This window comes from Propithecus coquereli, unplaced genomic scaffold (genome assembly GCF_000956105.1).
Source record: "Propithecus coquereli isolate 6110/MARCELLA unplaced genomic scaffold, Pcoq_1.0 Scaffold98, whole genome shotgun sequence".
Classification (NCBI taxonomy): domain Eukaryota; kingdom Metazoa; phylum Chordata; class Mammalia; order Primates; family Indriidae; genus Propithecus; species Propithecus coquereli.
Window position 1 is genome coordinate 136757 of NW_012156173.1, and position 27128 is coordinate 163884.

A 27128-nucleotide genomic window follows, 5' to 3' on the forward strand; every position below is an offset into this window, starting at 1 on the left:
TGGGTTTTTTCCTCCTGTCTTTCATGTTCTTATTATGAGTAAGTAAATCTTGCCCAATGCTGAGCCAAGTGGTCTTTTCCTTATAACTTTTTGTTTTTCCAGCTGTCAATATTTTGCTCATAGTTTGGTTTTTTAGTTTATCGTCTTGCTATATTTTTACAAATATTCCAATAGATCTGATGTATCTTTGAGTCAAAAGCTCAAGTATATTTTTCAACATTCTATCTGTGTCTTCTTTTTTCTTGAACTCTTTTTCTCACACTCCATAGCCATCTGTTCCAGTCTGGGTGGATATACTCTAAGCCTGGCCTGTACAGGGCTTTCATCCTGAGACTTCTCTTTGCTGACAGACTGGGTTATATTTTGCTTTCCTGGATCACATACTTTGTTTTTTTCTTAGTGAATTCTCTTATCTTGCTGAAACACATCTTTTCATGTCTTCTGTGGGGTTTGAAATCCAGGATTAATTGATTTCTAAGCTTGAGAAAGTAGATTCATTGCAAAAGACATTATTTTGAGCCCATATTTATGTACTTTTAATAACTGCATATTATTCTATCCTATGAATATACCATAATTTGTTTACCCTATCTTTTGATATTGGGCACTCTGGTTACTTGTAGTTGTTTTCTACTACAAATAATGAGTTATCAAGATTATGAAGTCAAAGATAATGTATTTTAAATGTTGAATGTTTGCCAAATAACTTTACAGAAATATCTCACCAAGTAACACTCCTATCAGTAGTCTATGAGAATGCCCATTTATTCTAATACTTACCAGTTATAGGAATCACCAAAATGTGAGTATTTTTGGCAGACTGATAGAAGAATTGCATCTTTTGATTTTAATTTGCACTTTTTTAGTTATAAGTGAAATTGATTGTCCTTTCATATGTTTACTAGTCATTTATTTTCTCGATAATGAGCCATTTGATTCTATTTTCCATCTTTCTACTGGGGTTTTCATCTTTTTGAATTGATGTATGATATTTTTATAAATTGAGGACGAGAGTTCCTTGCCACATATGTAGCCCATGTGTTTTTCAGGTTTCTTGTGGGTCTTCCATCTTGCTGAATGATACTTGCCACACTGAAGTTTTAAATTTTTATTTACTCAGATTGATCTTTTACGGATTTTGAATTTGGTGTCTTAAGTTACAAAGACTATGCCACTCTGTGATTACAAATAAGTTCACTCACGCATTCTTCTGGAATGTGTATTGCTCAGTTTTTAATGTTTGAATTTTTTATCTATCTGGCATCTGTTGTCTTGTAAGGAGTGAGAGATTCATAGACTTTAAAAAAGAAATCTTACTGGCAAACTTGAGTTAAAAGTAAAATATATAAAGCATTTTAGTATATCCTTTCATCCTAAATAAAAAATAGGTAACACCTAAAAGACATGTAGCGGATACCTAGTGGCCTTCACTCGAAGACCAACTATCCTTTCACATGGTGGCCAGTAAAGATGGTAGCACTGAATGCTTTGTAATAAAACATGTCTTTGAGAGATACTGTAATTATTTACAAGAAAGCCAGTGATACTTAAAAATGCATGTGATGGAGAGATAATTTTGTGTGTTGAACGTATTTCTAGTAGGACATTGAGTTGTTTTTTTTTTTAATAGAAAATTTTTTCAGCACAATTCTAGGAACTTGACATTTACTTCAAAGGTCCTCCTCTCCTCTCCTGACTCTCCACTGTCACCTGCCATTTGTCTTCTCTCCTTTCCTGAATTTTTTAATTACTGCAATAATACTTATTGGGTGTTTGATATTGATTATATGAAGATGTTATAATACAGTCCTTCGACTCAAGTTGCTCACAACTAATTGGGCATTAAATCTCTTATAGAAGTTAGAGAATGAAAATGGTTATGCTGTGGGCAGAACTTTTACTGTAGGAATTTTTGTGACTGTTAATTCATGCTGTTACTTCCTTGTGTTATCCAGGTTCACTTTGATGGCTGGAATAGTTGCTATGATTACTGGATAGATGCAGATTCTCCTGATATTCACCCTGTGGGCTGGTGTTCAAAAACCGGACATCCTCTCCAGCCTCCTTTGAGTAAGAGACACAAGGACAACTTACATAAATGTTTCCATTTTCTTATGTAACATGCTTAATATTTCATCCTTTCCTCCTCTCTTCTCCTCCCTTGTCCACTGTATGTTTCTTTTCTATGTAATCCTTTTCCTTTTACCACATTTTTAAATTACCGTCGTCACAATAATATAAAAGAAAAAAACGTAGTGCCTGAAAAAGTAAAGTGTGTATAGACTTTCTCTTACTTTTATTGAGAAGTAAACATCGCCTTTTAAAATTAGTACTGAATTTTTGGAAGACAATTTTTGAGACTTTCAAAATTTATCACATCAATGTCAGTATTGTAGTAGTGATTTTATACTATAGCTTTGCAAAATTTGCAAAATGTTACCATTGGGAGAAACTGGGTAAAGTGTAAAAGGGATCTCCCTCTGTATTATTACTTACAACTGCATGTGAATCTATAAGTATTTCAATGAAAATTTCAGCTAAATTCAGTGAAATGGATACATTGGGAACTTAGTGCACCATGATCTCAATTTTGAGGGAAAATATATACATCATAGGAAAAAAATGTAGGAAATAAAATGAATTTTTGTCAGGTTTTTTAAAAATTTAGTGTACTTTCTCTGTCTACTGGCTTCGCTTCTGGATGCTACATGCAAACTGCCTAAGAGCACAAAAATATATATACATAGTATTCATTGCAACATGTTTAAAATAACAAAACTTCCAAGTAAATATTGGTCAAATAAATTACGGTACATCATACTATAGATACTGTGTAACAGTCATAAAGAATATTAATATTGCAAAGGAAACATTTATAAGACAAGAAGTTAAAAATCAAAGAAAAATGTTTCAGAACAGTACAGATCTATGTTGTCTCTTTTATGTGACAAAATAAAACAAAATTGATTGTATCTGAATGCTTAGAACGACATCCAGGAGGGTACATATTAGCTTCGGTGGTCAGGGTGAGGGAGGGTCTGAAATGTAGAAGGAGGCACATATAAAGAGTACATAAAGGATCTGGAACTTTATTCTGGACTCTGGTGCAGTATTTGAAGTTTTCATAGTATGTGAGTATTCATGTGTTAATTATGTTACTTACTTTATAAAACTTGTTTGCATTTTCTCATTAATTCACATTTAGGTATCTTCAATAACGTTAGATCAAAGTCTACCATTTCACTATTGGAGAAAAATAAACAAATAGTGTGAACAAAGTCATAGGGAAAAAACCTTTAAAAATAGAGACTTTTAAGATATTATTTCATTTTTACAGGATCTATTTTTTATATATGTTGGTTCAAAAATTGAAGTTTTAGGGAGTTTTTTCTTCCTTATACTGATCTCAGACATTTGATTCTTACAGCTTTTTCTTAACATTTTGCCCCTTTTTCTTCTTTTGTTGCTTTCTTGTAGGCCCCTTGGAATTAATGGAAGCTTCAGAACATGGTGGATGCTCGACCCCAGGATGTAAAGGGATTGGCCATTTCAAGAGAGCAAGGCATCTGGGCCCTCACAGGTAGGTGGTGGCTCCACTCACATGAGGCTTTTCTTACATGGTCAAATACAGGGTACCTATCGCATATGTATAAAGTAATGATTTCCATGTATACTAAACTGATGTGAACTGATTTTAAATTCAGATCCATAAGAAATGTGGTTACCATGGTGACCATGTAAAAATGAAGGGAATATCTATAGTTAAATCTTCCTGGGAGAAAATGCATTCACAATTTAAAATAAATTTACTCTAGTTGTTTGGCTTTTCTTGGCAACCTGACTAGTTTTAGTTATTTTGAGTTGACCATTAATAATGAGAAGAGGGGAGGCCTCTTGAAAACATTTGGTAGAATGTTATATGATTAGGTGACTCGGTAATTTGAATAATGAGATGAAAGTGTTGCGGATTAGCAGCAGAGATCACAAAAAGCACAATATAGTCAAACATGAGAATGCATTAGTCAGAAAAGCGTTTTTTAATATTTTTCTCTTACTCCTAGGTATTAAAAAAGAAAACCAATTTATTTGAAATTTGATGTATTTAGGTGATTTGGGAATCTTTTGTAGACATTTAAAAATATTACCAAAATAATAAGAAATTCCTGTGATATAACCGGGATTTATAAGGAACAAAGGCATCACCTATTTAGGTGTATTTTAAAATGATAAATTGTCAGTATAATGTTCTAACTATGTATTAATTGGATTGCCTGGTAAGAGCAATGATTCCTTGTTTATCTTGTTTGTACAGGTTGTGAATCTAGGTTTTTAAAAAATTTGAAGATTGCTTTACCTGTTCCTCGAAGAGTTAATAGGAATTACAGAATTGGTGTGATTATTTTCATCTAGATATAGTTTCCTTTTTCTTTCATCTCTGCAACCTCAAATCCTGCTTATCTCCCTTTTGTAACACTTCTCCCTAGTTTTTATGAGGTTCATCATGTTCCAGAGTAAAAAGTCTGAGCGTCAACAGGATGATTCCATTTGCAAGTATTCATTTAAAAATGCAGTAGCCAATATAATTTAAACTGAATCCCAAGAGAACAGTGGGATATCTAATGTACACGTCTATAAAAATACTGTGGAATAAGCCAGGAAGGATAGATGTATTTGCAAGTGGTGTTCCAAAGCATCCTTCCGTAAGTAAAACAAATATTCAGACCACAGGCTTTAACTCATACACAGATTTTTTTTAAATGAAGTGTCAATAGAAAGTTAAAAATCAAGGGTTTTTAGTAATATATACAATGCCACTTCTTGCCATCATTTTGAAATTATTAAAACAAGCATAGTGAGCTCAGAAAGCAAACCTGATGCCTTTGTGGGAGATGGAGCCACATTTGTGTTCTGGGTGGGATCACCTCTGCAGGAGAACATTGCATTTTCTCCTAAAGGCAAAATGCTTGTAGGTTTTGCCTCTTTGATTTGTATTTACCTTTAAATTGCACTTGTTCACCCACCAGTGTTTACGAAATCCTATATTTGGGATGCTTTTTCTATAATAAAATATTATCATTTCTGAAAAAAAAATCCTTTTCATTGTTTGTATAACTGCAAACCAAAAGTTGGATGATTAATTTAAACTTGAAGTTAAAAATGCTATATCTTAGAAGTTATTAAATATTGCCTAGTGAAGGCAGCTAGATTATTTTTCAGGCATTGTATAAGTCTAAATGCCAGAAATAATTCATGATTATGCTAAATTTGTGTTATTGTTTTAGTTCGTTTTATCTTGCTATAGCAGAACACCACAGAGACTGTTGTGGTCTGTAAATATATATTTATGTATTTATTTATGAATTTATGATTGAATGAATGAGATGAGGCTTTGGTTTATCACTGAGGCTATAGTGCAGTAGTGAAATCATAGCTCGCTGCAGCCTCTAATTCCTCAGCTCAAGTGATCCTCCTGGCTCAGCCTCCTTTATAGCTGGGACTACAGGCACACCCCACTATACCCAGCTAATTTTTTTTTAATTTTATTTTTTAGAGACAGGGTCTTGCTATGTTGCCCAGGCTCGTCTCGAAGTCTTGGCTTCAAGCGATCCTCTGCCTCAGCGTCCCGAGTCGCTAGGATTACAGGCATGAGCCACCATGCCCAGCTTGGGTAGTTTAGAAAGAAATGTATTTCTCACATTTCTGGAGGCTGGAAAGTCCAAGATTAAGGGGCCACCATCTGGTGAGGGCTCTTCTTGCTGGAGCATCCCACAGCGGAAGGGCAAGATAGTATGTGCAAGAGAGCAAGAGAGGGCCAAAGTCACTTTTATAACAACCCACTCTGGCAATAATGAACCACTCTTGAGATAACATTAATCCATCCATGAGAGGGGGACCTAATCACCTCTTCATGGTCTCACCCCAATACTGTCACAATGGCAATAAATTTCAGCATGAAGTTTTGAAGGGGACATTCAAATCATAGCAAAAATATACTCAGAAATTCATTCGGTAGATATTTTTGAGCAGCAGGTTTTTCAGTAAGAATAAGATTTATTGAGTGTTTATTTACTCTGTATGAGACACTGCTGCAATTGCTTTACCTGTATTGGGTAGCCTTCAAAACAACCTTATCACATAAGAACTGGGTTTTCCCCCCTAGTTTTTGATGAGGCCACTATGGCACTAGAGAGGTTGAGTAACTGGCCTCACTTAACAGCTGGTGACGGGGAGCCCAGCGGAGCTCATGGGTCTGTGCTCTGGACCATTGCCCTCTCACTGCCAGCTGCCTCCAAGGCTGTGCTCCATGAGGTAGTCACGGACCAACCTTCAGAGAACTCAGGGACTGATGGAACTATAAAAGCTGTACGTGATTTAATTAAAATATACGACACAAAATTAATAACTAATATTGGAACTTTGATACACGTTCCTTTCTACTGTACAATCCAAAAACATTCATTGCACTAAAGGCAATTTGCTAAAATTGTAAAGGAAAATAACATAGAAATTCTTAAGACAAGTGAATATTGACAGTACATTGTTGGGGTACAATTGGAAGCTTAAAATTTTTTTTTTTTTTTTTTGGTCTTCTGGGAGGACGACACACCTTACAGCAGTCTGTGTTCTCTTTGGGACTGCTTCAGGTCTGAGTGGAGAGGTTCGCCTTTCACAGCAAGTTCTGCGGTGACGGTCGTTCTCCTCCCTGATGGCCTGGCTGTTCATCAGGACCACCTTTCCCCAGGGGTGCAGGTGGACCTCTGAGGGTCCCTCAGCTGGGCTGTACCCATTTCACTGAGTGTCAGTGGTTATCTTTGGGGCATTTCTTCATGCATGCAGTGTCGTGCTTGTTAAGAAAAAGATTCATGGAGGAGTTCATGGAGAAACATGGCAAAGAAACTCTTTTAGGATAATTGGAACGATAATAGAGAATTACTCATTTTCTTGGAAGGAGAGGCAGAAGTACACCTTATGGTTTAAAAGACAAGCATTGACAAAGAAGCCGTATTCCTCTTCTTGTTACATAGAGGGCACAATTAGCAGATCCTGTGCCTTGGGAAGAGTTGTTGGTTGATAAGGGCCTCTGGAAGGAGGGGAATAATTCACAGAACTTGTGGGAGGTCCCAGCTTCTGCCCAAGTGCTCTCTTGCCTACTCATCAGCCTTGGAACTGGGTTTTCTTAGAATCCCTGACTATGCGATCCTATTCACAACACTCAAAGCTCTTTTTCTGGTAGGATATTAATCCTTAACAGGCACAGCCTGTTTTCCATTTCATTAGTAGACTTGTGGAATGGCGTGCCGCATCATGGATATTCTTGGAAAGGTTCATTTCACTGGTGTTTATTTTTGTTCTTACTAAGAATGCTGTATTTAGGAAGACATAATGAGAAAATTCTCTTTGGATTAATTTACTAAGAAACTGCATATATCAAAACTTGCATTCTTTGCTTAGATAACAAGGGAACTTTCTCTTTTAGCAAGAATAATCAATTTTATGGACCTATAAGCAAAAGACTTTGTTTTGACTTGCATTTGTTGTTACTTTCTCTGAAGATTGCAGTAGTTGGATTTGATCTAATAAGTGTTAGAAGCAGAATGTGTGTCTGAACAATGACGTTTGAGAATGTGACTCTTGTTTTAATGTTGAAATGTAAATGATCAGTAAAAGAGTCGGATGTGGATATGGTGTTCTCATCTCCAGGGATATTCAGTAGCCAGATTGCTAAATTCTATTTCTATAGCACACGAGGGTTAATATTGGTTGCGTCATGGTGTTTTCCTTTGTCAGTTTGGCCTACTGAGTGGTCAAGGAATGGGAGGAGACTAAAGTTTTTATGTAAAAGTAGATATCCTACATATCTAGTGCCTTCAGGGGTAAATTTTTTCTATGTAAGATTTTTATCTTGGAAAAATAAAGCAAGAAAAGACAAAACAGAGAGTATTTCCAACAACCTCTAAAGGGTATTTATGAAATCCTTGGGATGTTTGAAAGCGTGGGAACTCTGGATGTGCACCTGCGAGCTGTAAACATCGTATTCATTCAATATCCATCCATCCGTCGAACAGACACTTGCCGACTGCCTGCTCTGTGCCACGTGCTGGCTCGGTGATAGGCTATACAGAGGAGAGGGACCCTCCTTCTCAGGAGGCCAGTCTGGTGAACAGATTCTCATAGGGGCACAAATGGCGTAGCACAGAGAGAGAAGCACCAGCTTTTTCCGAGGGAAGCATAGCCTTCACTGTGAGTCATGTTACAGAGTTTTCAGTGCTGTTTGGTTTTGCTGAGGTTCTTTTACACAATAGGGGTTAAATGTCCCCCTTCCTTTTTAAATAATAATTCTGATAGGATTATTGGTAGGATTTATTGAAGACTTCTTACGTTCCAGGCACTATTCCAAGGACTTACATGTATGATCTCATTTAATCTTCACAGCAACTCTGTGAATTAGGCACTGTTCCAATTCCTGTTTTACAGATGAGGAGACAGAGATTTGAAATAGGGTAGTGAGCACCTAAGATCAACATTGGCAGAACTGGGGTCAGTTTACTCTTAACTGCTAGCTGGGCACCCATGCACAGCACAGTACCTGGGAGAGCCTGCCTGGTTTTTTTGTTGTTGTTGTGTTGGGTTTTTTTTTTTTTCAGGACTGAGTGTGAGAATGATCGTGTGAGCACTTAGAAAACTGGAGCTGTTGCCTAATTCTTTAGATAAATATAAGTAAAAGGGATTTTAAGGTGGCAGCAGAGAGAGGAATGAATAAGGTACTCCTTCTCCCTACCCTAATGAGCTGGACCAGTCTTTCCTAGGAAAAACAGCCTCCTTAGAGGGGCCAGTGGGGCAAGTATTTGTATATATAGCTGATATGGAATAATTTGCTGATAGAACAGGATGCACCCTAATAAAGTACTTTGGTAGAAAACAGTATAATCTGTGTGGATCTATCCTTCTCTCTCAGGGATTGCATATGGTAAAGAGTTGTATGTATATGTATGCATGTATGTACCCAGGACAGAATATACACACGTTATGTGATGAGCCACACCTTACTAAAGTTTTGTCACTTAGAAACTCAGTTCCTGAGAAATTAGAATGTATAAACCTAATGAAAACTGACTCTTGCCGTAGGTGTTGAATCAGCACTAGTGAGTTTTTAACGTTCATATGCAGTTTTAGAAGTTAGTAACTTTATATGTATACATAACAAGAAATATTGAACAGAATACACAATATTTCTAGATGAAACAATTCACATCTCTTGCGCTCCTCGAAGTGGCAGACACAGGAGTGATTCCAACTCCTTGAAAACATGATTACCTGTTAATTTCACTGTAATTCTTATCCTAAGGGGTAGTTAATGGGAGTGGATTAGACAGTGAAGTACTTGGCCATGTCTGTAGATTGGCTTGCCTGTAAGGTCATCAGGTAAGAATTATTTTACAAAGCTCTGTGACCTTGAGCCAATAAAGTGCTTGAAGCAGTGCCTAGCATGTAGTAAGCATACAGTACATGTTAGCTACATATAGTACAGAGGGCAGGCAGCAGCATCTTGCTAGGGGATGGTACTCTCTCAGAATGATTTCATTGTCATAGATTAGGAATAAGGAAGTTCTTCAATATTGCAAGCCACTATTTCCCCATGTAGTGTAGCAGTTAAAAGACAGCCAGAGTTCCTAATCTAATTCCACCAGGAACTAACTGAGTGACACTGGGCAGGTTCCCTTGTGTAAGCCTCAGTTTCTACATCCGTAGCATGAGCATTGTAATAGGAACTCTTCTGAGGGTTGCAAAAATTAAACGAGATAACTGAAGGAAAGTATTTAGCCTGGGTAATGCACTCAGCCCATGGTCATTTTTGTTGTTGTCATCTTCATTTTACATGTGACAAAAATCATCTCAGAAGTTGTGCGTGCTCATTGTTGAGTACAGGGCACAGCAACAGAGCAGGTTTAGAACCAGGCTCCCATTTCCACCCAGAGCACCACCCATCCCTTCGTGCATGTCCTGTCCCTTGAACACCTTTTGCATTTTTTGGCATCCTATTTTTTCATCACCTCCCACTTCTGGAGCCAGCTGGCTTTCCTCTCTACCCCAGAGGAGGTGTGAGAATGGGAGATGTGTCAGCCCTTTTGGCTTTTCTCAGAATTCAAGAGAAGAGAGGGGTGTTGGCGTGAAGTCAACAGCTGATGGTCATGGTGTTCCCCTGGGAGACATCCTATCTTACTCATTAGTAAACCGCTGCTTTGAGGGCTATGATTGTTTTACCCTACTTTAAGAGTCTGAAATTTCTCTCTGGTCCTGGCAGTCAGTTTTCCCAAAAAAGGGGAGACATTTAGACAGTAAGTCTAACTCTGGCCAACAGGCTTGACACTCTGAGCTATCCAGGTTTACATATGGTGATCTAGAAAGACGTTCTTCCTTCATTTATTCAACAAATAGATGAAGCTGCTGCCCTGGCAGGGCTTAGAATATAGATTGTCTACACTGTAACTGTAACTATGGTGTCTACTTGGGGACTTGTCCCGTCTAAGTGTCCTGCAAGTCTACCCAGCGTTGAATGTGGATGAGATTAGCGACAGAACCTCTCACTTTTCTTGCTAGCCAATTAAATTCCAATTTAAATGGACATACAGTTACTCAGGACTTGTAAAGCCAGGTGTCTAACCATGAGTGGAACATAAAGATGATTGCGATGTTCTAGGAATAGCAGGATGCTGTTTGTCAAAAGAAACCAAAAAACGGTCTTTGGATTTTTTTTTTTTTCCTACTGTCACAAAACTCAAGTAGATAAATTTGCAATAAAATTATGCAATATAAGGAACAAAGAATAGAATGGAGTCAAAGATGAGGAAGAGCTGAGGCTGGGTTAATAAATGTCCCTTGTCAGACACAGAATCAGGAGCAGCAGGAGGAGCTAATTATAATTTTTGTCTTTTTGGCGGGGGCAAGGTTTAATCTTTTTTGGGAGGAGCAGCAGGATTCACTGATGATGATAAACTTGGTTTTAAATGTGTTTACTGTGAGGTGACCCTAGGGCGTCTGAGCAGAAATGCCTAGTGGACATTTGTCTTTTGCCTGAGATCAGGGTCGGTGTCAGGCAGGGCTCCACCTCCCTCACGGGAGCTGCAGGAGAGCTGGGCTTGGGTACTCACAGCACCGGCAGGAGACCCAAACTCACCCAATCAGATGCTGCCACGGGGCTGTCCATCTTGAGGAATGACGTGAAGGCAGGTCAGGCTTTGTTTGCAGCCTCCATGGAATTGAGGAGTACAGGTGAGAACAGTGGCACAAGGGCCGTGTCCCCAGCAGCCTCGTCCTGTGTGGGCCGTGTCTGCAAGAGTGCGCTTGTCCTACCCTGCTTCCTGCCAGGCCTGACGTGCTGGTCTTCTTCTTGAGCTATCAGATGCCCTTTCATAAGATCTTTTGTGCTCCAGTTAGACAGAATTGGTTTTGGTCACCTGTATCCATGAGCTCTGATTAGTACAAGGATCTCATGAAGGATCCCATGAAGGATCCCATGAAGCATTTGAAGTGCTATGTTCAAAAGAGACTTCGTAGTTGGAGATGGAATTTCCCTCACTTTATTACTAAATGCATAAAATGAAGGAATACAGTATGCCCATCCCCAACATGGTGACTACAACCGTGTGCTCGTTGCTTGTGACCCTGGGCAAGCAACATCTCTGCCTGGACAGCTGATAAACATTCCACGGTTGCTGATACTGCCCCGAAATCTACTTCTCCCTGGTCATTCTCATCTCAGAAAAAAACAGCAACAGAAAAGCATCTCTGTTACTAGCCAGTTCTTCAAGCCAGAAACCTGATGGCCACTCTTGAGCCCTTCCTTTCTGTCATTCATCATCTCCCCTCCATCCACAGGTCCTCTTGGGATCACAGAAGATACCACAGCTAACCACTTTACTTTTCTGTCATTCTATAACTTTTCTTTCTTCAATTCTGCCCTGTTGAAACCTTCTTTCCCTCCAACATGCTAAGTTTTTCCTGTGTCTCCCATTTCCTGGAATGCTCTTCCCCTCAGTGGTGACCAGCCGTTGTCTTGCCGACCTGGAGGGCTGTGCTCAGATGTGCCTTCTCCAGGGAGGCCCTTCCTCTCCTCCCGTCATCGCATCCTCACAGCCTCTCACATGTCATAATGTTTTATTTTCTTCATAGCATTTATCACCATGTGAAGTTATCTAATTTATTTGTTTGTATAATTGTGGGCTGCCCATCTCTCCCTGGAATATCAGCTTCCTAAGACCAGAGATCTTGTCTTTTTATTTTCTACTGAGTTTCCAATGCCTAGAAAGCTACTTAGCACAACATAAATACTCAATAAATACTTGTTCAACAAATGAATGAAATAAACACTGATGTTACTTAACCTTTTTAAGCCTTACTTATTAATAATTTGTCAAATGAAATGCCTTCCTTGTAGGGTGTTGGAAAGATTAACTAAAATATTGCATGTAAAGCACTTAGTGTGGTACTTCATATATCATAAGTGTTCCATAAATAGAACTATTGTTTTTGTTATTAACATTATGTAAATTTTATGTCAACAGATGATCAGATTTTATTTACTTTCTTCTTTTGCATAGATACCAGTGTAGAGTAACATGTAGTTAAAGAAAATAAAGGTTGCATTTTTGCTTATGAGATACCTGTGATAAATTTTATAGGCCATTATCAGAATCACCTGGGAAAATTTCAGACTTTTCCCTCCTTCTCCCAGGAAGGTGTATCAGATTTCTCTTGGTGGAAGGTAGATATGCACTGTTTAAAAATTTTCCCTGCGTGATTATCAACATCCTCACTGTCACCTAAACTGGAGAATAAGATGCTAATGTAATTTACCTTAGGTCCAAGCCATTGCCAGATTTAGGAAGACTTGCTAAAAACAGGAAGGCAAGATAGGCGGTTAGTTGGGAATGTTGCTGTATGTTGAGATCTGAGATGCAGAGGTCATCCCTTTGTTCTGCAGACTGGAATGCTGAAGCCCAGGCACCAAAGTGTGCTAACTAATGCTGGACTAACACTGAATGACCTCAATTTCCTCTGCTGGGATAACAGGAATGATCACCAAATGAGATCTTCAGAGACCAGCCAGTAGTCACAGATGGAAGGCAGATGAGCTAGATGGGTCATGATCAAAGTTGAGTTGGCCTCTGGTCCTTTTCCATGTTGGGGACAGGATTAGATACAGATTGATATATATATTTTCTAGGACATCAGGGATAGATCTGGACCTGGAGACAGGAATGTTCTATGGGGGAACCTCCTCCTTTGGAGGGCAGTAGTTGTTGAATAAAGGGAATTAAATAGCTTGTGACCGCCCTGGGCCCAGAGGATCCCCTTAGGAACAGATCTACTCCATTGATCAATTTCTGTCTCTCTCCCACCTGTACCACCAACTCTCCAATAATGTCTTAAGCATTTCTTTCTTGGGGTTGATTATTCCTAGACATATTTACAGAGTCCGTCAGTGACCATTGTTCAGTTCCAAAGATTACAGTGGATTGCTTCTTAAAATCTAGTGCAAAGACATATTTTCTTTCAGAATATTACTTGTTATGTTTGAAAGATAAAATATTCCTTATTATATGTTTAGTCATACATACACACATATATAAATGTATAATATAATCAGGTGAATTTTGGAATTTTATATTCTGTACCCTGTCATTTTGATTGGAAGAAGTTTAAGTATGGTCTAATGAAAATGTTCTTTTTTTTTTCCTTTTAATCTGTTAGTGCTGCCAATTGTCCCTATTCAGAAATCAATTTGAATAAAGACCGTATTTTCCCTGATCGCTTAAGTGGTGAGATGCCTCCAGCTAGTCCATCATTTCCAAGAAATAAAAGGACGGACACAAATGAGAGCTCTTCATCACCAGAAATCAGGTAATTAAAATGATAATATTAGAATTATTTGGAAGCACTCTGATTGAAAGAGGTTTCTATCTTAGATGTTTTGTGTTCTATGGCAATGTTTTCTTATAGCTTATTTAAAATGTACCTGATTTAATATGAAATGATGGTAGGGATCAGTACTTGGACTTTTTTTGTTGTTTTAATTAGGGTTTATAAATGCATGTCCGGATCAGAGTTTTCTCTTACTTGTTCTTTTTTTTTTCTTTTTCCTGCCCTTGCACCCCCCACTTGTGTTCTTTTATTTGAACCTGCTTGGTATTTGAGGTTTGAAAATTCCAGCCAAAATGCTGCATGCCAGTTCATATTTCTGTGTGAATTAATCAGTACTTATATGGAGCCAACCGTTATTAGAAAGGTGGCAGACTCCTTGTGAAAACCGGACATTATTTCTTTTTAGTGCTCATTTATGCCACATACTTGCATATACAATATTACATTTAGTTGTTAATATGTTAATTGTATTATAAGCTCAGTCATTTAGTTTTGATTTCACTCGTAGAGTTGAGTTGGAATGTTTAACCACAGGGGATTATTAAGTAAAGAACTGAGTTTGTTTGATATATCTTTAAGTAAGTGGTCCATGCCCTTATATTAACAGAGGATAAAGAAAGCAGATTAGGAGAAAGATGCTTCTTGATGCTTAGGTTTTGGGATCTCTTTTATGAAGTATTTTGGAACCTAAGACAACATAATTCTTTATATTTTATAACTTCCATTATTCTGGATAAACCAGGTAGACATTTGAATTAGTAAATATGATTCTAAATTCACAGAAATGTTATCAGAGTAATGGCATTTAAAGTCAAGTATCATTATCCTTATAATCATTATCCTTACTGAAAAGCAATTTTGCCCTTTGGATAGGGTGGAAGGGAACCACAACTTCTTGAGTTATCAACAACAGTGGTGATTTTTAAAATTCTTTTTTTTTTTTACTCTTTTTATTTTTGAGACAGGGTCTTGCTCTGTTGCCCGGGCTGGAATGCAGTGGCATCATCATAGCTCACTGCAACCTCAAACTCTTGGGCTAAAGTGATCCTCCTGCCTCAGCCTCCTGGGTAGTTGAAACTACAGGCGCATGTCACTACACCTGGCTAATTTTTCTGGTTTTTTTTGTAGAGACGAGGTCTTGCTCTTGCTAAGGCTCGTCTCAAACTCCTGGCCTCAAGTGATCCTCCCTCCTTGGCCTCCCAAAGTGCTGGGATTACAGATGTGAGCCACGGTGCCCAGCCAGATTTTTAAAATTCTTGAAACTGTGACAAATATAACATGAACTCATTTACCAAATTGCAGCCAAAATGAGACTTGCTTGAAGAAATTTAAAGCAAATAAAAATTAGCAATTTATATAGCAGTAATTACACATATAGAGTTCATTGACTACAAAGGTGTTAAGATTACCTAGAGTTTAGATTTCAAAAGCTAAGATACTGTTTAAAATATCAACAGAATTCTCAGAAGGACATAGGCTTTTCAATAACTGGGCTCCTGGGCCAGATCCCTGGGGCCAGAGTCTCCTCGCAGCACAAAGGGCTGGTTGGTTTGGATTATTTCTTGGGCTCCTTTTTAGCTCTAAATCCATGTAAGAATACAGTAGTTTTTATAGCACAGCTGATCATTCCAGTGTTCGGTCTTCTCTTTGGGTATGGTCAGGGTTCTTCCTCATGGACATCATTTGTGACTAAGGGGACAATCTCTGATAAGTTTTCCATAGTAACCCATTGCATGTTTCATATCTAAATCTTTTTAAAATTGTATGTATTTTTAGCCTATGCCATCATTTGAGTCAGTGAATTCTGACCTGCCATTACTCTTCTTTTTTTTCCCCCCCAACTTTTTTGTAGGTTTTCTGCTAAAATAAGTAGGTTCAAAAATACCCATCCTCTCTCTAGGGTTTCAGCCAAAGCGTTTACTTTTTGAGACCTTGAATTGAATGTCAATTAGGATTGTCAACTCTAGTGTCCACAGTAGGATGAAATGTGTGGCCCTGCCATATGTCACTGTGCGTGTGTACAAAGCAGTACTTGAACTTGACAGCTGAGCCTACCTGCCGCCACTTCCCCTTTTTCTGGCCCCAGGAGCCTAGCAGGGAATGAAAATGTCTGAAGCAGCCTGTTTGCTAGTGATCTGCTGAAATGGCTCTACTCGCAAGGCGTTGGGGGTAGGAGGTTGGAGTACTGTTGTGATATGGGGCAAGACTGGTCTTAGAAATCTCCCACCCATCTCCTCCTTATCCTAGAAGCTCCTCATCTTCCATCTTGACTCAAATTTCCCCAGAGAGCATTTCTACCTTCTTATTGGTCTCTTATAAACCATAACTTTGAGTGTAACCCAAGGCTGGAACCAATATCTTTAAAAGGTAAAGAAATGTCCTTCCACTTGGTTTCCAATGGGTTTCCTTTTTTTCAGGAAAATCCTGAGCATGTTATATAATTACTGTTATCACATTTCAAACTGTGTGTGTGTGTATGATTTAATTTCAAAGTGTCTCATTTTATTATTATGAATGGTCAGAGGTGTCCATGTCTGCCTCATGGGAGGATCCTGGCAGAGCGGCAGTGACCTGCCTCTGGCCTGAGGTCAGCCAGGACTGAGAAGCAGTGGTAGGACTCGGCTCGCAGCCGTCTGGAGAGGACTTCATACCTTTCCATGGAAGTCCTGGAGCCTTGCTCCTGAGGGTTCAGGGTTGACGTCTCTATGCAGGTGCTCGTTTGCTTTAATTCCATCTTCTTGACTCTCACTTTCTGTACCAGCTTTGGCCAGAGCTGTGGTTTTAAAATGTAGGAAATGTAAAAAAGCTATAACTTAGACTTTCCAACTGTTTATATAGAATTCTATATTTCTTCTTATTTCTTCCCACATAAGCAAGAAGCAGAGCAGTAAATCAACAGTATACCCAGAGGCCGAAGAATAAAAAAGATGAGGAGGATTCTGAGCTTTCTGCTTAAAAAGAATTTAATCACTTAAAACCTAGAGGTAGTAAATAATCCCATATTTCTTAAAGCTTCTATAATTTCTGACGGAGAAGTAAAACTAAATGAAAATAAAGTATTACTGATACATTAAAAATAGTTATTAAGCATTTTCTAGGTGCTGTACTAGGTACCTTACGAGGATGGTTCTCGTTTTTTTTCTGTAATACTTTTTTGTAATGTTATTTCCCTGAGTAAGTGCTGTCAGTGATGCAAACCTTTCTGTGTTTAGTACTTTCTTAGTTACAGTTTAAGATACATTAACCAGTGAGAGACACAGACATTTTGGATGTATAAAGTTGATACAAATAAACTTTTCCCCCCATCTAACTTTAATGCTTTGCTTTATGCCATCATTCTCCAAGCATGGCCATCTAGTCTCTTAATGTAGCTCTTAATATTAGTTATTTCTATGATGCAGACCCAAGGAGCAGATGAATAAGTAGTTCAGGCCCAGCACTGCAGGAACACACCCTAGTGCTTGCTTGTCCTCCACGGAGGAGCACAACCTGGTGGTTAGGAGCACGAGGCACTGCTTGGATTAAATCTTGTTCAGTGTGTGATCTTGGATGAATTAGTCAGTAGCTATTTGCTTCAAATCTCATGGTTTATGAGGATTATATAAATGAAAACTGCAAATGTAAAGCTCTTAGAGTAATGACTAATAAGTAATAAGCCCTCAATAAATGTTAGTTTGTATTAATGTTGTTGAAAGAGGAATTCCCTATTTGTTTTATAGTATTTCTTGTATTCCTTAGGAGTAAATGAATGGCGGTACCATTTCTTTGATATTCCTAGGTTAAACTTTGAATAGATTGCTTGGACAGGATGATTCTTATAAAATGGAATTACATTTTCTCTTCCTATAATCATTGCTCACTTGGATATAAATTCCCACTCAGGTTTTAACGTTTTTTTTTTTTTTTGCATTATTCTTAATAATTTGGTTGCCAGACTTTACTGGGTTTTTTTTTTTTTTTTAATGCACTTTGGTACACAACAGTTTGCACCCCCTGGGAACAAACCCTGAGACAAGGATTTAATGATTTAATTGCAAGTGGTTTACTTGGGAGGTCTAGAAAATATCAGTAGTTGAGTGAGAAAGTGAGACGGGGAAGAGAAGGCAGCCAGAAAAAACTTAGTTGTCAGGCTGGTTACCACCATGGACAGCGGGAACACAAACCTGCTGGGAAAACTCTGGGAGTCCGTGTAAACCTCCCCTCTCAGAGTTAGCCCACTATAGGGATGTGCGAGCTGAACTACTTAAACACCAGTCCCCTTCTGTCACAGAGTAGGGTGGTGTGCGTTCATTCCCCAGCATGCTGCCCTGCTGCACAGCAGGCAGAGCAGCCAGGGCCGGGGAAGCCCTGCAGGAGAGCAGTGCAGGTGGGACAGGTGGACCTCAGGCCTCCAGGTGTGCCCAAGTAGAACAGGTGGCTGCTGCACCATCCCATTCCCCACTCTCCATTCCAGATGCGAGATACTTCCCAGAATGAGTGATGTGCTGGTGTTGCTTTTGATCCAGCAGCTGATTTAATAGGGCTAGAATAAATTAACACTGCAAAGAACGTATATCCTTTTCATGCCATTAACATTATTGTAAAGGCCACCTGCTGGACAGTTAGTTGCTGGGAAACTAATGTTCCTAGCAGTCATTCCCAAACTTGGCTTCACATCAGATTCCCTGGGACTTCTTTAAACTTCAAATTTGAGGGCCTGCCTCCCACCAGAATCTTCCAAGCTAGAGCCCTGGAGTCCACTCAGGACTTTCAATGACTTCTCATTACTGTAGAATTAAGATTGTAATTCTGATGCGGCCTATAAAGAAAGCCCTGTGTCATGTGGCCCCTGCCTAACTCCCCAGCTTTGTCTCTGCAGGCTCTTTTTTCAACTTAATGCTTCCACCACCCTGGTCCTCAGACATTGTTTTCCCTCTGCCTAGAACCTCCATCTCCGCCCTTTCCTAGCAAATCTCTCATCTTCAGGCTTCAGATAAACTGTCCTTTCCTTAGGGAAGCTTTCTCTGACCTTCCAGACTGTAGAGCAAGTCCTTCATTCCATGCTTTCACGTCACACGTCCTGATGGCCTTTGACGTTTTTGTGTAAACACTTTTTCAGAGTCTATGTGCTTTATTTTGTGATGCGCTCCCTAGGCAGAGGCCACATCTTACCTCATTCTCTGAGTTACCTGTAGTACCCAGCGTACTACCTTGCACGCAGTGGTGACCTTGAATCATCCATCAGTCTTCAAAGGAGACGTATCAGTTATATAGCCTAAGAGGCAGTAGCCATATGCTTTTTTTTCACTCCTGTGTTTTCAACATTGTGAGATCACCATACCAGATATCTAAGGAGTGATTATGAAATGATGAGATAAATTTCCCAAATACATACCTGCACTCTTTTATTAGTTAGGGTGGTGTCTCCCAAACTGTTGCTGTTTAGCTCCTTGCGACCCACACAGAAAATGATACCAAAGAAATGACAACATTTACATCACACACCAAGGAAATGGATGAGGCTGCCTCCCAGCCAGAGAGAGGGCTGCGGAGGGCTGCAGGGCTCAACGTCTCAGGGCACTTGTACCCTAGGGCTCAGGGCATCCTCGCTGGGAAGCTCTGCCCCACGTTACAATGGCTTCCATTTTGAGTCCGCTTGTAGGCGTGCCGAATGCTGGTTGGATCTGTTTTCCTACAGACACTTGTCAAATGGGTGGATTGAATTCCCAATGCTTATCTAGATAGAAATGTGGGTACACAATCCTGTCCCGGCTATCCATTCATTCATCAGAAGCCTAGGGAATGTCCGTGGTGTGCCTAATGCACTCAGTGAGAAGATGCTTTCCTCACTGGACGGCAGCAGCTCATCTCAGTGCTGCAGGCAGCAAGATGGAGAGCAGGGCTCTACCAGTGAGTGGCGTAGCTTTTCCTGGGGACTGGTGACTTAAGTCTCTACATGTCTGCAGGCTAATAAAAGAATATGTGTATTTCTGTCTATATCTTAATAAAACTGTAGGTCTTAAACTTTGACTTGCATCAGAATCATCTGAGATGCTTATTTAAAATGTGACTTTTGAGGCACCACTCCCAGAGATACTGATTTGGGAAATAAAAGGTGCATCCAGTAATCTTCATTGTTAACAAAGACTCCCAGGTGACAGATGCAAGTGGTCTGTAAACCAAGCTTTGGGAATCACTACTGCATGTAAACACCTTTCTCTGGAGTAATAATTCACAGTGAATTATCAGTTGGGAAGCACTGGGCATCCATCCCACATAGCCTTACTCTCATGAAATCTGTCCTACAGCTGCTTGTAATTGTGTTCTAAATTAGGTGCTATCTCTATAAAAATCACTTGTTTTAAGCTCCCAAGTTGTTTAAGCCTGCTTAGACATAACCACCGAAACACAATAAAGCATCTTTAAAATGCCTGCCAAATGCTTGTATTACCTTGCAAGGCAAATGCCCACTGCTGAACGGATCTAATGACAAAATTCAGTATGTTAAGTTTGTTACAGACCATTAAAATGGCTTCTCAAGTTGTAGGACCAGCATTTCCACTATGAAAATTGCATAGAGCAGTGGCAGGAATTGCAGCCATCAATTGATTTATATTTTTAGCACGAATCTAATTTTGTCAGTCACACCAAAAGCCAAGTCTCTGTACCCTATTAAACAGATGGGAAAACAAGCTAACATAAAATATGAAACTATAAGCATATGTAAGTCTATTTACTTTGCAAAACTATCACGTCAAGCAGAATAAAATTCAGAGCCAAAATTTATAAAATATTACGAAAGTTGATTAGTAATCTTTGGGAACTTGGTTTTGTCTCCTAAGATTTTCTGGATCAGCTTACCGTTGAATAATGGAGAAAGTAATTTCAATGACGAGGCATTCTCTCGCTATTATAAAGTCTCTTTTCCCTTTTTGTTTGTGGGCTGCCAACTATGAATTAGGAGCTGTGGAAGTTTTTAAATATTCCAGTTCTTGGGAATCTGAGTCAAATCTGTGTAGTTGTTTGTGTGCACCAAAGAGAAGCTCAATATTAGTTAAAACACTCACAGTTCTAATGCCAACCGCTGTGACACCAAGGCAATTATTCAGAGCGTAAGGGAAAGATGACTGTGTTATTGTTATATGCCTGTGAAGTTGTTGGAACAATATTGTAACAAGATCTTATTTTATCTCCTTGAATATCATCAATTCCTGACTCAGGAGACTCTTTTATATAGAGTAGAAAAGCAATGACATCTGTTCTCTTTTCTACAACAATAACAAAAAAGCAGCGCCGTCTCACTCTTATGATACATCATCTTTAGTTCCCAAACCTCACCTTATTTGGTTAGGGCTTTGCATTTCATAAAAGGATTGATGAATTGCTGAATGAGTTTTTCTGAGGGGTTTTTCCTTGATATCTTGACAATACCCACTGCATTTATTCATTGTATTCCTTCTATTATATTCTTTCACTAGCATATGTTCCTTACGCTAAATTATAAGTTAATAGGCTCATTAAGCAAAATGTTTTTATTCATTAGATAAATGGTAAACCATGTTTACCTCTCCTGGGCCATGTTTATGAAAACACCATTCAGTAAAACTATGGCTATTATATCATCTCAAAAGGAATTTAATTTTAAAACTCTTTATTTGAATGTTAAACGTAGACATGAAAGTTTGATTTCTACTGGTTTTATTTGCCATCTTCTCTGAGTCCCTTTGAAGGTGGTGACCTGCTTGTCCTGAAGCTGTTCAAGCACAGTCCCCACTTCATTTGTAGGTGGCATTTTAGGGGCTGTTTGAGTATTCTTTTAAAGTTCCTCTAACGTGTAACCCCTAAGATTCTCATTCACTGATCTCCTGCCTGTGAGTGACTGACAGCCCAGAAATTAAAAAAAAAAAAAATGCTAGAGGCATGCAAAGAGACATCCTTTTGATGTTCAAAACAGAAAAACCTGCATTTTTTGTATCTCTTCCTCGTATTCAGTGTCCCCACTTGTTACTGGGAAGTACAAGTCCTTTTCAGTTCCTACGAGGCCCCTATGAGACTAGAATTAGCTGTTTTGGAAAGAGAGAGGTGGGGTTATTTTAAGCCAAGCCAAACTAAATAGTGAGCTTTTGCACTTGAGGTGCAGTAAGATGGTTCTGATGCTGGGCCTACTGCAACTGTTAATCCAAGCTTCCCAACCAGTACGCCCGTGTTTCTACCTACCTTGCATGTCCTGCTGCCTCGGTTCATGCTGGATTTAGAGCTCCATGCTGAAATCAGTAAATCCCTGAATTAAGGCAGAATAATTCATTGTTTCATAATTTTTTCAGTATCGTTTTTAACAGACTGGGACTGATTGAAACATAATTGGTTAGGGATTGTTTTTATATGAAAAATAAGTAAACTTGAAGAAAATACAGCCGCATGCATCCACTGCCATCCTGTTACTATACATTTACTCTTCTAATGTTTGTTTCCCCAATATATACCACAAAGCATAATTAGAGTGAGATAGTAAGACATCTAAACGTGACACATAATTACAGAGAAAGAGACAATGCTGACTCATAAAGAATACGTTTTTCCATTCAAGTGGATTCCACTGTCTTAATTAAAAGCCGAGTATTCTCGAGTAAGATTTCACTGTGATTGTATTTCAGTTCAGGCTGAAGAAATGGCCTGAACTGAAATAAATTGGTTCTTGAAAATTCTGAATCCCAAGAGAAATTGCTATATTCCAGGTACTTTTCCAGGTGCTTTTACCTACATTAGCTCATTTAATGCCCAAAACGCCCTATGTCATGGAGGTGCTGTTACTATTAATACGTCCTGATTCTACAAGCATAGACACTCTCTTGGTTACAGCCCACACAGCTAGTTAGCAGCAGACCTGGGTAATAACCCAGGCAGTCTGACTGCAGTCTGTGCTTGGAACCATTACTCTAAAAGCTGTTGTATTTGCAGCCTTGGGAATGTAAATAAAAAAATAAATAAGTAAATAAATAAAAGCTGTTTTAATAGTTGAAGAAAGCGGGTTACTTAAAGAAAATGAGTAGATAATTTTATCCTAAAATATAAGTAATTCATAAATAGGAATAGTTGCCATGCATCGTGCTCCTACTGAAGTGCCTGGCTCTGTGCTAAGCCCTTTCTATAAATTATTCTATTCATTTCTTAACATGCCATGTGAGGTAAAGGATTTATTATCCTTGTTTTACTGATGACACAACTGTGAATTAGGGAAGTTAAGTAAGTACATGCTGAAGGTCATGTGAAACTTGTAAGCAGCACAGCTGAAATTTGAACCAAGCGTGTTCACTTCCAAAGACCAGACGTGTAATCACTATTGCTGGGCTGCTTTCTCCATGTTAAGATTCACACACTCATGTTTCAACAGCTTTTACCCATTTTTGAAATGAAATCGCTGATAATGAAAAATGTTGATCAAACAGGAGGTCAAGAAGTTTTTATGTGGAACAACATTATAATATTAAATAAAATATATAAATTCTTTTATATTATTAAAATATAGCATAAAAATATTTCTGGTTGTCATTTTAAAAAAATCTGTCAAGAGGTGTATCTTATACCTGCAGTCCCCAACCCCCGGGCTGTGGACTGGTACCTGTCTGTGTCTTGTTCTAACAGGGCTGCACAGCGGGAGGTGAGTGGTGGGTGAGCAAGGGAAGCTTCATCTGTATTTACAGCCACTCTCCATTGCTCGCGTCACCACATAAGCTCCGCCTCCTGTCAGATCAGCAGCAGCATTAGATTCTCATAGGAGCACGAACCCTACTGTGAGGGACCTAGGTTGCGTGCTCCTTGTGAGTATCTAATGCCTGATGATCTGAGGTGGAGCCGAGGTGGCAATGCTAATGCTGGGGAGTGGCTGCAAGTACAGATTATCATTAGCAGAAAGGTTCGTACAATAAATGTAATGCACTTGAATCATCCCAAAACCCATTTCCCCCTCACCCCCCATCCCATGGAAAAATTGTCTTCCATGAAACCAGACCCTGGTGCCAAAAAAGTTGGGGACCACTGTCTTATGCTGTGCTCCAAGTGTATTGTAACATTACCCCAGAGTTTTGACATCCTCATATAATCATATTTTGTCTGTAATTGGAAGATTGTGTAGCTAGAGTAACTTTTTGCTTAGGAAGTTAGGAAGCTGCAATTCTAGAACAAGTATTTCATTTTTGCATGGAGAAAGAAATTCATCACAATACCTATTCAACCAGAATTACTGTAATGAAATTCCTAACATCATAGGAGAGAGAAATAATGGTTGCCCAATTGAGGAAAAAAAATTTATTTTAAATACAGTACAAAACAGATAAGAATATAGAGTCAAATTCTTCATTCTGTTGTACCCTTTAACTTCATATAACAAGGATACTTTATTTTGGAAAAATACAAGTATAAAAATCAAAGAGTAATTGAATCCATTTGTGGATTTTGGTGTCAGGAAGGCAGATCTGGTGCTATACATGTCCCGTGAATTGGGGCTTAAGTTCTGTACATTTCAGTGAACATAACAATAAAATCTTCCTCCAAGGAGTGTTATGAAATATTGGACATGTAAAGAGCTCAGCCAGTCGGTGGCTCATAATATGTTATTAAGAATGTTAACTTTTCTTACTAATATTAACTCCTTCCAACGTGCCTGGGTGTGCTCAATTAGGATTCTGCTCACTCCAGGGGTGCTGTTCACCCATCTATTTCATAATGCCTGTTCTCATAGACTGTACGGATTGACCCCTTCTTCTGCCTTCCTGCTTTCTAGCTAAAGGAAACAACACACAAGGGGCTTAGTCACTTTTAATTTTAAGGAATTTGCAGAATCAGTACATTAATCTGAAATGAAACATTCAATAAATTTTTTGTGGAGTTCTTCATTTGAATTGTGTTCAATAAGATAAATATCCAACTTTACATACCCAGGTTTGTATGGGTCCGATTTAATGAAATGTCATGAGTTAAATTGGGAAAGTAAAAAGTGAACATGCTTCTATCATGAAGCAACATAAGTAATGTAACAGCACATAGCTTCCATTTTGCTTCTCTTGCAGGATTATGGCAGATACAGGCATAAAGAAACCTTTTGGGTCAAAGATCTTCTTTTCATTTTCTATCTCTGTTCTCTCTTAGAAAGTGGTCTTTTTCTTACATTTCAGGAAGTAAGTAATTGGCATTGTATTTGACCATAAGAGTACAGAGGAACTTTTCTCATGCTTGAGTCTTATATGCTTCATTTTAACAAAGTTTACTTTAAAGGGATAGTATCCTTTATTAAAACCACAAAAGGGTAACTGTTGATTATCAGTGGATAATTCTGATCATGAAATATACGGAAAATTTTAGGACTTAAATTTTAGCCTCTTTTTAAAAAACCAGTCACCATAATAATGTCTAGGAAAGTCACCATAACTAATGGGGAACTTATTTTCTTTGACTGGGAAATGTCAATTTTAAATTATATCACTGCAGCGAATTATTCTTTCTAATAAATACTAATATAGCCACCCACAAACAACTTTATTCATTGGTCACAGTATTTACTGGGCTAAAATTTGTGCACTCAATATTATTTCCGCTTTAATATAAAACAAGCTTGTAAATTCATAGAAGTTAATTTTAGCATAGTAAGCTGATTTTAACATAGTATAATTACCAAATATAACCTCAGCACTCTTTTTATAGAGAAGACAAAATTTTCTCCCAACACTTCAACTAATGTCCTTTCTCCAATTATCAGTGATATTCTTAAATGTATTTTTACTGTGGTTCCATCCCCTACTTTCTATGGAGTAACAGCCCTGATAGCCATTTAATTGGTTTCTCTTGGAAAAAATATTTTTTTTATTGCATAACTACAGTGATTCTTCCCCATTCTCAAACAAGCAAGTGTTCTTCAGCAGTTGTGATAAGTTGTTTTTAGGGTGAACTAAACCAAGGAGTTCAGGTTCAAATGAAATTTCACATTTGCCCTTGGAAATGATCTTTCTAAAAAATAATGAACTTTTACTTATTGCATGCTTACTGTGTTAGTATCATTGTGTTATATTATTATAATTTCAAATGGAGAATAAATTAGTGCCTTTGTAATTAAATCTATAGAGTTCCTTTTATATTTTGTTGGGATATTTTGTTTCAAATGTATTTGCCCTGTTATTAAAACTTAATAGTAGAAGTATGATCTGAGTCTTTAAGAAACTCAAATATATTTGTGAGAGTAAAATGCATATGAAACAATAGAACATCATAAATATACAGTATTAATAAAGCACTTAAGTGTTTAGACCAGATAGCATATCCTAGATGGTTGCACAAAATTGCAAAATGTGGTTAATTTTGAACGCTGGGAATGGAATACATTGTGTTAAAAATTTTTAAATCCCTGAAATTTAGCTTTAAGAAAAGTATAAGTAGCCTAGAGCCTATACCTGGGTCCTTTTTTTTTCCCTTTTTTTTAAGAGCCATTTTAGTTCCTAACTTAAGGGGTAACACTCTGAATTAATATTGTAATGGGTCCATTCCATTTTAGAGCATGCCTGGCATGTTTAGTCTAACATTAGGTCATTCCTGGCCAAAGAGGAGGAATCAGTTCAGCCTGTGGATTTGACCTGATTAAGCCAGAAAAAGCTTCCTTAAAATTACGATTGATTCCTCTGGGCCAATCTTAGCCTCAGCCCCAAATTCCAAGTGCTGAATAGTATATAATGATTTAATTAAATGGACTTTCAAAACATTTTCTTTCTTTAAATAGAAGTCTTACCAAACAGTACAAGTAAAATTTCTCATGAATACATGTCCCAAATTGTAGTTGAATTATTCAGTAGCTACGTTTTCCAGAATAGTTCATCTTAATATTATTCTTAGCTTTAAAATCTTCTTTCTGAATAGTAAATGAAAATCGATAATGAGGAAAATGGGCATTTATAGATGTTATTAGTTTAATTGCTTTGTAGTAGAACTACATGTCTTTTCTAACATTTTAGTGGTACCATTTGTTTTTAAATTAAGAAAGCAAAGTTGTCGAGATACAGTTCTGAACCATTCTTTAAAAAATGTTTCTCTTGGCCGGGCACGGTGGCTCACTCTGGGACTCTAACACTCTGGGAGGCCGAGGCGGGTGGATCGCCCATGGTCAGGAGTTTGAGACCAGCCTGAGCAAGAGCGAGACCCCGTCTCTACTAAAAAATAGAAAGAAATGATCTGGACAACTAAAA

At 38.2% G+C, this 27128-nt stretch overlaps 1 protein-coding gene across 1 annotated transcript in view; it reads left to right on the plus strand.

Moving 5' to 3' along the window:
- Positions 1–27128, plus strand: part of L3MBTL3 (l(3)mbt-like 3 (Drosophila)) — a 105833-nt gene that overhangs the window by 61990 nt on the left and 16715 nt on the right. Inside the window, exons 16-19 of the mRNA XM_012665163.1 lie at positions 1956–2070; positions 3478–3580; positions 13753–13902; positions 19694–19812. Of these exons, the coding sequence (XP_012520617.1) occupies positions 1956–2070; positions 3478–3580; positions 13753–13902; positions 19694–19812 (487 nt within the window). The remainder of the gene's footprint in view (positions 1–1955; positions 2071–3477; positions 3581–13752; positions 13903–19693; positions 19813–27128) is intronic.